Below are 13239 nucleotides of genomic sequence, written 5' to 3'. Positions count from 1 at the left end.
TATGACTCTTTTTGGCCTTGGCCGTTGTCTTCTCTAACCCCAGAAAAACATAACAAAACAAACAAAACATAACAAAAACATAACAAATGTAACTTCTAAATGTAGGCTTAGGTAAATATGTGCGATACAGAAACTGTCCACCTAAATGGAACCTCACAAATTAGTGGTGCCTGGAAAAAGTCAAGATTTAGGATTCATGTTAAGATCATTATACATTTATAGGACAGTCACTGTGCTCACCCTTTTTGTGAAAATTATAACATTCAAAGAAATTTTGGAAAAATCTATAAAAAAAAAGCGCACATAAATGTTAGATTTCATTTTTATTTTCTTTGTCTTCATTTCAATTGTTTATATATCTGCAAAGCACCAGAGAGCACCAAGATGATCTTTAGAAATGATGGACATAATTTTTTTTTTCAAACTAATAACAGTTTTTTTTTTTTTTTTTTACAAAAAAGAAAGAGTTCCTCTGGCGGTGGGTTTAGCACTCACACATTACATGTCTTTGTGAAAAAGCGTGGCCAACTCCTCCTGGTGTGATTCACAACAGTTCCTTAAATAGCTTCTTTCTGAAATATGAGCTAGAAGTGGGCACCAGCTGGACCAAAATCTCCCAAACCTGGTTGCCCTCTTAGGATTTGACTTCTGAAATTAGAAGGACATCTTCAGAAATGATGTTTTTAGTTCAGAATCTATTTATCTGGCTTCATCTGGTTTATACCTTCATGGCCAAGAAAACACAAGCTTCTCAGCACAGCAAAGATTGCATTTGTTGATCTCCAGGAAGGTCTGGTGAGTGAGGCACTGAAGACAACAGAAAGCTAAATTTGCCTTCTTCCCACTAAAAGCTTCTGTCCCAGTTTGGGAAAAGTTTGACAGATGCAATCCCTCCCTTCACAGTCTTCAATTGGTAGATTAGATTGAATGTTCACCCAGTCCCACTTCTACCATCAGGGAAAAAGTTATGCTACTATGAGGTAACTACTCATTCTTCTTTCAAAAAAAAAAAAAGAGAGAGAAAGAAAGAAACCACGTGACATTACATTTATTTGATAAGTACGAGTTACTAATACTGTATATAGCATATACCCAGTCTATGTAGCCAGTATCCATGTATAAATTCCCTGTGCAAGATTCAGTCATAAATAAATAAATATATAAATAAGTAAAAACAATAATAGAAATTTTGGATCTGAATGTATTTAAATAACTACTGTGAGGCAGAGATTCTTACTTATCTATCCAAATAGCTATTCTTCCTTCTTCCCTCTTCTCTTAACTGAGGATGACCCCACTATCTAGCCAAAATATAGATGTGCAGCCAAAAGACCATTTTCCAGCTTCCTTTGTTCATGTGGTCATGTGACTAGGGTCTGGCCAATAAGATAAAAGAAGTGTTGGGTAGGACTCCTAGGAAGCCTCTTAAGCCTTCTTAAAGGAGGTGGATAAACTCTGCCCTTCCTCTATTCTTCCAGAAACATGGATGTGATGGCTAGAATTGTAGTCAGCGCTTGTGGGGTGGGGTGGGTTATGAGAATAAGAGCAATGAGGACTATATTCCAGGGGGACTAAAAGGTGCATGACCTCATGGAGTCCCTTGAAGCTCCATCTCCAGACTTCTATTCAAGAAAGAAGGGGACTTGTTTAAACCACTGATCTTTTAGTATTTTAAGTAAAAAATCAGCTAAACCAAAAACTAAGTGATACACACAAACTCTATGTTCTGCTCTACATCCTGCTACATAAGTAGCTCCGCTTCCTAAAAATTTCAGACTATCTTGATCTATTATCTTATTGGTAGACTTGGTCTCCCCAGATACTCCTTACCCTCCCTGTCATATTTAGTCACAAACCCCCTGGGTTCCAGGCACCAGTAACATCTTCATGCTCCTGAACTGACATTCAACTTAGCTCCCTGTCCCAGGTAAACGGTCAATTTAGTGCAGAAAATGAAGAAATTTGTCCACTGGATGGCCTACTTTGGCACAATTGCTTTTCCGGTTTTTTGTTTTGGGGTTTTTTTTTTTTTTTTTTTGCCCTTTTGGAATCCTCAAAATGGTAGAACAGATCAGTATAAGTTAGAATTTTCCAGAAAAACTGTGTGTATAGCAGGGAGGGGTAGATTTAGAGAAAAAATCTTCTGGAATTGGAAGATGATATATGGGCTACTGAAACCAAAGAAGGAAGGAAGTTGTTGGGCGTTCAGACAGTGGAAGTTTCTACTTCTTGGGTGGCATCCTTGTTGGAAAGATTGCCTGAGATATTATCAGATTCAAGAAGCTCCACGATGCTGTAGGGGGAACAGTCCTCCAGACCCAGCTTGCTGCACAGCCAGCCACAGAAGCCCTTCTCCATGTCCCGGGCAGCTTGCCACCATGCTCCCCAGGACCACGAGAGCTGGGCCACAGCAGCGTAGAGACCAAGGGAAGAGGCCATGGCCATGATGAGCACTGGATAGAAAAGAATGAGGCAGGGACAACATGAGATCTTGTGCCAGAAGGTCCTCTCCTCGTTGTACACAAGGAAGATATTGTACCAGGTGATGGTGCCATAGTAGAAGGAGACAACGAAAGACAGGATGAAAACCACAGGCAGGCAGACCAGCGTCCAGAGGACCACGTGAGGCCCACGGTCAGCTGCCATCGGGCAGGTCTTTCTGCCTTCAGGTGTTGTTTCCCTTGACGATTCATTAGGTTTGGTCAATTCCTGCAGCTCCTTCTCTGTCAAAGTGACATGAATGTCCACCATCTGACCCTTTTTCTTCCCCCTAGTGATGGTCCCAGTTAAGGTGACATAGCGGCTGTCCAAAGGCATGTTCCACATACCTGTGGCATATAAAGAAGGTGATGACAAGATGAAAAGAGCAAACATTTCTTCATAGTCTCATCCCCTGAGGCAGGAAATGAAGAAAAAGGGCCTGTTTTTGTGGCCTCTGGCACACTGCTATAACCTGTGGCCCATGGTGGCCTGAAGGGACCTTTCCTGGGAAGGAGGCCACTGGCACTGCACCTCCCGCAGAGAACTCTCACTATACGTCCGGGCCCTGGTAAAATTGTGAGGCAGGTCAAATTTGTTTTCATGTTCTTGCTCCACTTCTGGTCCTCAATCTTGGTAAAATCTCTGTTATGGAAAGGAAGCTTACTACTACTTTATATGTGCTGCACTTTATAATTTCTGGTGTAGAAGTGCTGGGAAAATATGAATATCTGTGAATGTTGGTGAAGATTGGGCTGAGCGTGTGTGTGTCATGCAGAGGAGCAGCCCTCTCTCTACCTTCTTAGTCTTTTCTCTGTTTACCTGAGATGGGGTCTCCTCACATGCCTGCAGCCATCCCAGTCTTCATATCCAAGTTCTATACATACATACACAGCACACACAACACATAGATAACACACATACACCACACACAGCATGTACACACCATACACATATATACACCAAGTTCATACAATACATACCACATACACAGCACACCTATACCACAGACACATGTTTACACACCACGCATGTACCATACACACATATACCACACACATACCACAATATACTGCACACATATACACATGCCATGTACATATCACACATGTACCACACATACACCACAGAAACATATTCACACACCATGTACATTACACACACACAACACTCACACCTCCAACACACGCCACCCTCCCCCACCACCAAACACCCATCCTTGGCTACCGTATGAGGCTGAAGATATTGAGTCAGGAAAGCCCATGGTCCTTGGTATGTAAATGTAGCCTCAAAGTGGAAGGTGGGGAGAGCACAGACTTCAGGTAATCCTGTCCCTTAGGCCCTGTTGGGCTCTTTTTCCTGTATTTGTAGATGAGATTTTTTTTTTAAAAAGATTTATTTATACAAGAACCGGGGTATAGGCCAGATGCACGGGAGGGTGAGAGGATTCACCAGACAGAGCGGGGAACAGAACAGGCAGACTGACGAAACACACTGCTGAAGGGAGCAGCAGGCACGACAGGAGAGGTCTGCTGTGCCATGTGGGGCCCTCGCCGGCCGGCCAGGATTGAACTGGCGCTGCAGAGGCTGCAGACTGCTTCACAGTGCTACATTCAACCGCCTGTGCCACCTCTTCCTATATTTGGAAGAGGATAGGACAGAAACTGAAAGAGCAGGGCCCCCCATAGTGGTCTCCCTTCTCTATACTCCCTACACAGAAATAACTGTTCCATAGACAGGCCCCCGGTAAGCCCATCTTAAGGTTTTTGCCCTTGCTGTTCCCACTTCTCAGAAAGTTCTGGCCCCCAGTTTTATCATGACTGACTCCTTTATGTCATTTGCATCCGTTCAAATGTCACTACCTCAAAAAGGCCTTCCCTGGCCATGCAATCTCCCCCACTGCCCTCCTCCAGTCACCCCTCTTCCCTCCACCATAGCTATTGTGTCTTTGGAACTCACCCTTACCTGCACCTATGTTCCTTTTGCTGACATGTTCACTGTCATCCCCTCAACTAGATGGTAAACCCCATGAGAGCCAGGGCCTTGCTTATGGCACTCACTGTGGACTTAATGTCTTTTAAAGATCTATCCACCGGCACAAATAGATCTACCTCATCTATCTATTGCTGCATAGTAATACTTAGTAACGACATCCCACAGTTTCATTAGCAGCAAAGAACATTCTCATATTTGCCTCTTTGTACACATGGCTAAAAGTTTTGTGGGATAGTTAATGAGAACTGTTAAGCCATAGGGTATGTATATTTTGAATTGTAAATATTGACATTTCCCTACAACATGGTTGAAGCAGCTTCCATTTTCTCTTGAGGTTTACGAGCATATATTCATTTTCTCACATGGGTGTCATCAGATTTTACCCATTTTTTAGCCATCCTACACGAAAGGAGTTTTATAACTTGCTGTTATAGTTTGCATTTCCCTGATTATTATGAAAGTCAACTATTATTGTTTCTTTATCTTACATACATTAAATAATTGGCATGTTCCCTTGTCTTATTTATCTTTGTGTATAAATTGACCTCTTCCAGTATACTGGGAGTTCCAGAAGGGAGGTGATCTCTACCCAATAATCCATAGTAGTTACCCCCAAAAATACTGTCAACTCTTGAATGAAGACTGTCACACAGGGGCCTCCCTGGTGGTGCAAGGGGTTAAGTCGCAGCACTGTGAAGCTATCCACAGCCACTGCAGCAAGAGTTTGATCCCCGGCCAGGGAGCTACCCACATGGTGCAGCAGACCTCTCCTGTTTTGCCCGCTGCTCCCCTCAGCAGTGCATTTCAGTCAATCTGCCTGTTCTGTTCCCCACTCTGTCTCTGGTGAAAACTTTCAGCCCCCATACCTCTGGCCTGTACCCTAGTTCTTGTATGCATAAATAAATAAATCTTAAAAAAAAAGTGTCACACAGTCTTGTTGAAGAAATATATCAAGAAAACATTGGCAGTGAACAAATGCCTGCTATCTTCTGGAGGATTCTCAATTAGCTTTCTTCCCAACTGGTTTTAAACAACTGGTCTGAGAGACACTTACCATCATCTGCAGGATAATCTAGGAAATCTTCTCCCTCCTCTTCTTTCGGTTGGTCTCCACCTTCTGATTCCCCGGGCTCTTCATCCACTTCCTCATTCTCTGACCGGTAGATGATGATAGATGCTGGGCGGGACTCTTTCCTCTTCTTTTTCCTGCGACCCAGAGTGGATTCTCCATCCAGGGTCAGGGCAGCAGCCACGGCTTTCCTCAGAGAGCCTTGCTGGGGGCTGGGGAGTTGGCCTTGGCCTTCCACTGGCACCGGCTCTTCCATCTTCGTGCTCACGTCTAGTTATTCCTTGTAAAGAGTGCAATTTGCTTGTACAAACTCACAATCCACACATCACACAGCTTCTTCCTACATGGGGCTATGCAAAGGGCTATACAAATCCAACAATGAGTTCCACTTGATAAATAGGAAAGCAAAGTCATAATCAGGGAGCTAATGGGGCAAGATGGAGAGGGGCTTGGGAAATGACCCTCAATAGCAGAAGCCTTTCCCACCATTTACTCCTCATAAGACTTTATTTGGGGGAGTATTATAATCCATTATTCATTTCACAAGAATAGATTGTTGTGAATAAAATTTTGTGTTGCAATAATACTTCTGTCTTTTACATAAACATATATTATGAAAAACCCATCAGTCTAGCCAGGAAATGTCAAGTATAAGGATATTGGATAAGGAAGCCTTCTAAAAAGATAAGAATTAATAACAATTCTTACTCCCACCAAAGATGGGGATTCAGGTTGCTAGGACCATTCTGATGTCTTGCCATTGAATGATACATCACAACTGTAATCAAATGAATGAAGGCAACTTTGAACAAACCACCCAGAGACAGTATAATTTCATGAACCTTGATATTCTATAAAGGATACCTGCCTTCTGACTTCCTGTTGGCCCATGATCCTAGAGAGTTGCTGGCATCAGTCCCATCACATGATGGGAGACACTGGAGAGATGCAAACTTTTCACTCTTAACACACCCCAGTTCTTGTATGCATAAATAAATACATCTTTTAAAAAAAAAAAAGCAGTCATCTATCTTGTAGATTCTCTCAGCCTGAACTTTGCTGGTCGCAATCTCACAGTGTGCTGCTTTGTGACAAATACCTATAAGTCAGTAACTAAATAGAGACCTGATGAGATTCAGATTGGAATTTTATGGGTCTGCTGTTTGGGCAAGACAATATTATAGATGGCATCTTGTACTTCCACCAGAAGGTACCTACCTAATGGCTGCTCTTTCGGGAAATAAGTAACCATTGATGACAATGGGCTAGACCTATTACTACCTTAGGCTACAAAATTATGATCATCTTCTCTCATTTCCTCTTCATTCATTAACCAGACTAATCACATGCACTTTGAACAAACCCAGTTTTAAATGTGGTAGAGGAGGCAAAGGGCTCCACTGTTTTATTACATTATTGTAAAAATACCTTTCTTTAACACTACCACGGCAATATCTATGAATATGAAGTTTCCATTTACCAAACAAGTACCAAACAAGCAACCGTATTTATAACTGAGAATTGAGAATTGCTACCTTGCCCTCCTCACCCTGTCCCCAACATAGCTCCAGCAGGTTTTCAAGTACTTTTGTCCCTGGTTTCCAACTCCTGTTTTCTTTCTGCACTCATGGAGCACTGCTGGTCTTTCACCGTCTCTCTCTCTCTCTCTCTCTCACACACACACACACACACACACACACACTCTGGTTCCTTTTTATCCCCACTAATAAAGTTTCTTCTTTTATTTGCAGGAATGTTCCCAAAGTCTAGTGCACTGGCTCAGTTGGGTGGGGTGGGGAGAGAATAAACAAACACAAATCTAACTGGGCGCTGAATGCCATTCAGTTAGAAGGGAATCTCTTTTCTGAAAATCATGCATCTTTGGTATTATAATGTGCTAGGACCTATGCTATCATTTTTCTTCAAATGCCAGAACACATCTCCTCTCCTTTCAATGTTTCAAAAATTTGGGTGCCTCTTAAGTCTAACGGAATGAATTTTCCCCGCAAAGGCTGAGCTACCTTCCCAGCTTCCCTGTTGCCCTCTCACCGTCTTAGTCCTCCAATTGGTAATTATTTATTTATTTATTTATTTATTTATTTATTTGTTTGTTTGTTTGTTTGTTTGTTTGTTTATACAAGCACTGGGTACAGTCAGAAGTGCAGGAAGGTGAGAGAATTCACCAGAGCCAGAGCGGGGAACAGAACAGGCAGACTGACGAAATACACTGCTGAGGGGAGCAGCGGGCAAGACAGGAGAGGTCTGTGTGCATGTGGGACCATCGCCGCCCGGCCGGGGATAGAAGCAGCGCTGCAGAGGCTGCGGGCAGCTTCGCAGCCCAGCACTCAACCACTGCGCCACCAGGGGAGGCCCCAAATTGGCAATTTCCTTATGGCAGGTGTTCATTGGTGTTCATTTTCCTAGGCACGTAGCCCAGGAACACAGGCCCAAAAAATCAAATATTAACAGGTGGAATTAAGCTTCAGGTAGTTCTCACAGCCTGACTTTGCCACAGGAGAATTGTCTGAGCAGAATGAGTAACCTTAAGCATACAAGAACTGGGGTGTAGGCCAGAGGTTTGGGGTGGGGGGGTGAGGAGATTCACCAGAGACAGAGTGGGGAACAGAACAGGCGGATTGACTGAAAAGCACTGCTGAGGGGAGCAGCGGGCAAGATAGGAGAGGTCTGCTGGGCCATGTGGGTAGATCCCTGGCTGGGGATTGAACTGGTGCTGCAGTGACTGCTGATAGCTTGACAGTGCTGCATCTTAACCCCGTGCGCCACCAGGGAGGTCCCAGGTTCACAATCTTATGCATGGAGCTTGCTGGCCTATGAAACTCAGTTGGTGAAGTGTCTATGAACATGTGTTCTAGAAGCAGGAAGATTGAGGGTTTAGGGGCTTTCTAAGTGAAATAGCTCCAGAGGTCAAGAAACCCAAACATTAGAATAATGATGTTGTGTTGTTTATTACTGAACAGGACTTTTCTACCACAGTAGCCACAATGCAGAAGAGAGGGGTCACTCGGCCAGAAGGGCCTGAATGTGGCTGCATGTGGTCCTCCCTAAGATTATACTTTTCAAGGCTCATTTTAAAAACGTACATGCATTTTGAATTCTATTTTCTAAGAGTCTATGTTTAACAGAAAATATTTTCCTAGTTCTCTAATTCAACTGATGTCTGGGAAGCCATGTCACATCCAAGTTTGGTCATTTTAAAAGCCCATGTCTATTCACTGTGCTACACTTCCTGCCAACATTTACCCAAGATTTTAGACTCAAACCTGGAGAATCATATGCGATGAATACTTGTCCTACATTAGTGAGCTATTCCTGTGTTGCTGACAATCAGTCTCTAAGTCTTGCCAATCATTCCTATAAAATCTCCTTGCTAAGGTCTCCCTGGTGGCACAAAGGGTTAAGTCACAGCACTATGAAGCTATTCCACAGCCACTGAAGCACAAAGTTCAAACCCTGGCCAGGGAGCTGACCCACATGGCATAGCAGACTTCTCCTTTTATGCCCACTGCTCCCCTCAGCAGTGTATTTCAGTCAGTCTGCCTGTTCTGCTCCCCACTCTGTCTCTGGTGAATCCCCTCACTCCTCACATCGCTGGCCTGTACCCCAGTTCTTATATGCGTAAATAAATAAATCTTTTTTAAAAATTTAAAATATAAATAAAGTCTCCTTGCTAATTTGTTCATTTGACTTTCTCCTACTACTTTAGGCTAGACTATATTTCTTCAGTGAAGTTGGTTTATCTGCTTCCATTTCAAAATTCTTCCTTTAGTGTTTTAAACTGTGATTAACAAAGAAAAATCTTTTTTGTGTTGCCCAGTACCATCACTGTCTTACCATTCTTCCCAAAATATATCTAAAGAGACTGGTGTTTGAGGTTCTTCATATTCATGTGTTAACCTAGGGTTCAGTATCAAATTTTCCTTATCCCCTTCCCACCACGTGACTGGTCAACTTGTCTACTTATGTTAGTTACTTCACCTTTTTCATTCCACTTTTTCCAAGCCTGGTTCAAGACAGACTCACTCATGTCCCCTGCTGGGACTACCCCAACACATAGGTGTCTTTTCCCTGTTGGTGCAGGAGTGTGGAGAGAATGAAATGAGTGTTCAAGTGAAAAATGTCTAGTATGAATTGATCTTCATAAATGTCATTTTCTAACCCCTTTCTTTTTTGCCTTCTCCAACTCTACATTTCAGTAGCATTTGTCATCTGTACCATACTCTATTTGTGCTTAATTAGGCAGCATTTCATATGGTCTTGTATTGATTATGGCTGGCTTCAAGAGTTTTCATTCATCTCTTGGAGGAGATTATAGTTTCAAAAATCAGGAACTATCTGTTTTCACCTTCTATGGGAGGACAGGGACATGCTGCAGATACTCAGCATGGACTTGGCAGGACATAGGGGAAGGAAATATGATATGTACATCCATTAAGAGAGGAAAGTTTAATTATCTTTATTATGTGGTTAGTATTTGATCTGAGGAGCAGGTTCTGAAGATTTCTCCTTTTTAAATTGCAAAAAAGAGAAAGTAAAATAATTTCCACACTTTTCTGGGCTACTATGCTATAATTCCCCTGATAGAGTACATAGTCCTGGCCATGCCCAGAACAGTATCAGCATATAGCAGATACCCAATAAATACTGAGTGAAAGCTGTGAACTTGATTGACTATTATTTGTGAGAGTTGGCCTGGACTGGTCCTACTTCCAGGTGAGGCAGAGCTACATGTCTATTGACATTCCCTAGGCACTGAGATTCCCTGAGTCTGAATGTTGAGAATCCATAGGTCCCTATCAATCTGAGACAAGCTAGCAGCTGCTTTGCCTGGGGAGGGAAGGATGAAGTTCCCAGGCAGATGGGGCGGGGGAGGGAGGGGTAGGAACATGGGTGAGCAGAAAGAGCACTTTAAATGAGGGGGTGTACTCATGCGGTGTGACAGAGTGGGAGTGTGGAAGGATCATGGCCACAGTGATGCAGAGTGCAGGGTGGCATTTGATTCAGCCAAAGAAGCAATCAGTGCAGTCTGGCGTGGTTGCCCTAAGAAGAGATGGCTCCATCAGGAGCCAGAGTTAAAGCCTGGAAACAAGAGCCTCCAGTGGCAAAACTGTGGTTGTGTCTGCAGGACTCTGGGGTTAACTGACTTTTTTTTTTTTTTTTTTTTATTCATTTTTTTTTTTTTTTAATAGAGGCATGTTTTATTTATTTATTTGTTTGTTTGTTTGTTTATACATGCACTGGGTACAGTCAGAAGCGTGGGAGGGTGAGAGAATCCACCAGAGCCAGAGCGGGGAGCAGAGCAGGCAGAAGGACCGAAGCACACTGCTGAGGGGAGCAGCGGGCGGCAGGAGAGGTCTGCGCGCCATGTGGGACCCTCCTCCGGTGGCCGGGGAGCAGCCGGGGATCGAACCGGCGCCGCAGAAGCCGCGGGCAGCTTCGCAACCCAGCGCTCAACCGCTGCGCCACCGGGGAGGCCCTGGGGTTAACTGACTTTTGAAGCCTGACTGAGGTCAAAGGCAAAGGCAAAATGATCATCACACCTTCTTATTTCATTAAAAGATCTCTCAGAACCACAGGCTGTCTCCCTGTTATGAAAAAGAGTTTCCTGACTTCTCATATTGCAACTTGTTTGCAGGTGAGAAATGGCTCCTTGTCATCCTTAGCTGTTGAAATGGCTCAGTCAGGCAATCATCTTTTCCCTGGAAGATGGTCTCCCTCTCCACCAAATGGCCATCACACCACGGCTTCATCCCATGATCAGGCCTACACTCCAGAGGCATAGCCTCTGCAGAACTCTGAATCCACAGGTCTCGACAGAACACAAGCCATGTTGGATGATACCTTCCAAAAAATTATCTTTAAAAGCAATTTACAGCAAATCTTTTTCCCAAAAAAGAAAGTCTGGAATTTTCTGGAATAAGCAGCCTTACTAACTGAGTCAGTCTCTTTTTCCTGTTAAGAAAATATCTTGTCATTGGGATCAAAGCATCAAGAATTCTTTTTTTCAGCAACAATACTTTAGCTTTCCTATTCAAATCTTTTGTTTTGAAGATGTTGTAATTTAAAAAAAAATTCATCATAATTGACCAAATTCTACATAACTGACTTAAGAGGTGGAATGAAGTGATTCCTTCATACTCTATCCAGCAAATGGAAAGCAGAAGAGATTTCCTTCCATCCCTAAAGCAGGAACAAAGATAAGGGGTAACTGTTTCTATCAGGAGGTCAAACAAGGTCAGGGTGATGGAGGAGCTGGGAGGAAATGACGAAATCTCGTTACACTCTCCACCAAACCATTCATTTCCAAGTCACTTTCTGAATCCTAAATGGTGGGCCCAACAAAAGAATGATAGCATTTGTTTGCTTTTACATTATTTTACTGTCTGGCAGGGTAAATACAGTACCCTGACAGCAGAGTTAGAAATAGCAGCCTGCCTGGATTGCTAAGGGCAGAGCACCGGACACATCCCCTAGACCCTCCAAATTCTTAGGCAAATCTCAGTTGGTGTAATTTCACTCTAGTGGTTGACAAGTGGCAAGTATGATTAACAATAAGGAAAATCTGAATAATAGATCCCAAACACTGATGAGAAATCTCCCCTATCATCAGAAGGCTCCCTCCCCTGTGTAAGGAATGAACAAGAGGACAGGATCCACACACCTACAGATGCTTTCTCGTAGGAAGCATGCACTCTTCAACGAAAGATCCTCTTGGACTCTCAATTTACACAGCCCGGCTGAAATGCATCAGATCTCAAATGTGGTGAAGGTTGCTTCTGCGCTTCATTGCTGGCTGGGAAGAGGGAGATGAGGTGGAGGTGGGCTCGAGTTTATTTTTAAAAATCATTTATTATCTTGGTTCTGTGGATAACTGCTCCCCCCCTCCCTCCTACCTCCCATCCCCAGGGTCTCTTTCCGGGAGGATGAAAGGGTTGGGAAGCCGGATTTCTGCCCCCACAGCTAAAGCTGCCTCCTCCACCCCTCCCTTCCCAGACAGCCTCCCACAGCAGCTGGAGCCAGAGCATCTCCCGACGTCGGTGGCGGGCAGGCGCCGCAAGGCTCCCAAGAGGCAGCCTCTCTTTTCCCAGATGCACTGGAGATTTAATTTTAATTAATCGTGGGAGCTACAGCACTGAGAATTGAATTTTTCAAAGCAGCGCAGACTCCCGCTTTTTGTTTGCTTCCCTTCCTCCAACCACCCCTCTCCATGGCAAGGTGAGGGGGGAGCCACACACACACACAACCAACGCGGTGTCTCACCTACAGCCGGAGGATGGAGGCGGGCAGAGAACTGAGAGCGGTCCGAAGCCACCACCAGGGAGCGGTCCTTCCCGGGAAGGCTCCGAGCTGGCGCTGCAGACGGCGGGCGGCGGGCGGGGAGAGTGGGCAGGCGGAGGGACGGGGGGCGGGGCGTCGGGGCAGTGGGCGGGGCGGTGGGTCGGTGGGCGGGGCTGAGGGCGGGGCGAGTGGGCAGAGCAGAGGGACGGTGGGCGGGGCGGGGGTGGTGGGCGGGGCGGCAGGTCGTGGGCGGGGCGGCAGGTCGTGGGCGGGGCTGAGGGCGGGGCGAATGGGCAGAGCGGAGGGACGGTGGGCCGGGCGGGGTGGTGGGCGGGGCGGCAGGTCGTGGGCGGGGCGGCAGGTCGTGGGCGGGGCTGAGGGCGGGGCGAGTGGGCAGAGCG

General features: G+C 44.8%; 1 protein-coding gene across 2 annotated transcripts; it reads right to left on the bottom strand.

Annotated features, from left to right (window-relative positions):
* Positions 1–476: 476 nt before the first annotated feature.
* Positions 477–12919, bottom strand: TMEM169 (transmembrane protein 169). 2 transcript variants are annotated; one of them, XM_037524004.2, is made up of 4 exons: positions 12821–12919; positions 12222–12353; positions 5528–5904; positions 477–2828 (listed from the first exon to the last, which is right to left on the bottom strand). In XM_037524004.2, the coding sequence occupies exons 3-4, from the start codon at positions 5796–5798 to the stop codon at positions 2206–2208; spliced, it is 894 nt and encodes a 297-aa protein (XP_037379901.1). In that variant the 5' UTR covers positions 5799–5904; positions 12222–12353; positions 12821–12919; the 3' UTR covers positions 477–2205. The 2 variants fall into 2 exon arrangements, with proteins under 2 accessions (XP_037379901.1, XP_037379902.1); XM_037524005.2 differs by having other exon boundaries at positions 5528–5822.
* Between the last annotated feature and the right edge of the window lie 320 nt (positions 12920–13239).

This window comes from Talpa occidentalis, unplaced genomic scaffold, assembly GCF_014898055.3.
Source record: "Talpa occidentalis isolate TD23 unplaced genomic scaffold, MPIMG_talOcc4v2.1 talOcc4.3, whole genome shotgun sequence".
In the NCBI taxonomy this organism is placed as follows: domain Eukaryota; kingdom Metazoa; phylum Chordata; class Mammalia; order Eulipotyphla; family Talpidae; genus Talpa; species Talpa occidentalis.
The sequence above is the reverse complement of the archived record's forward strand: the minus strand, read 5'-3'. Positions and strand labels throughout refer to the sequence as shown.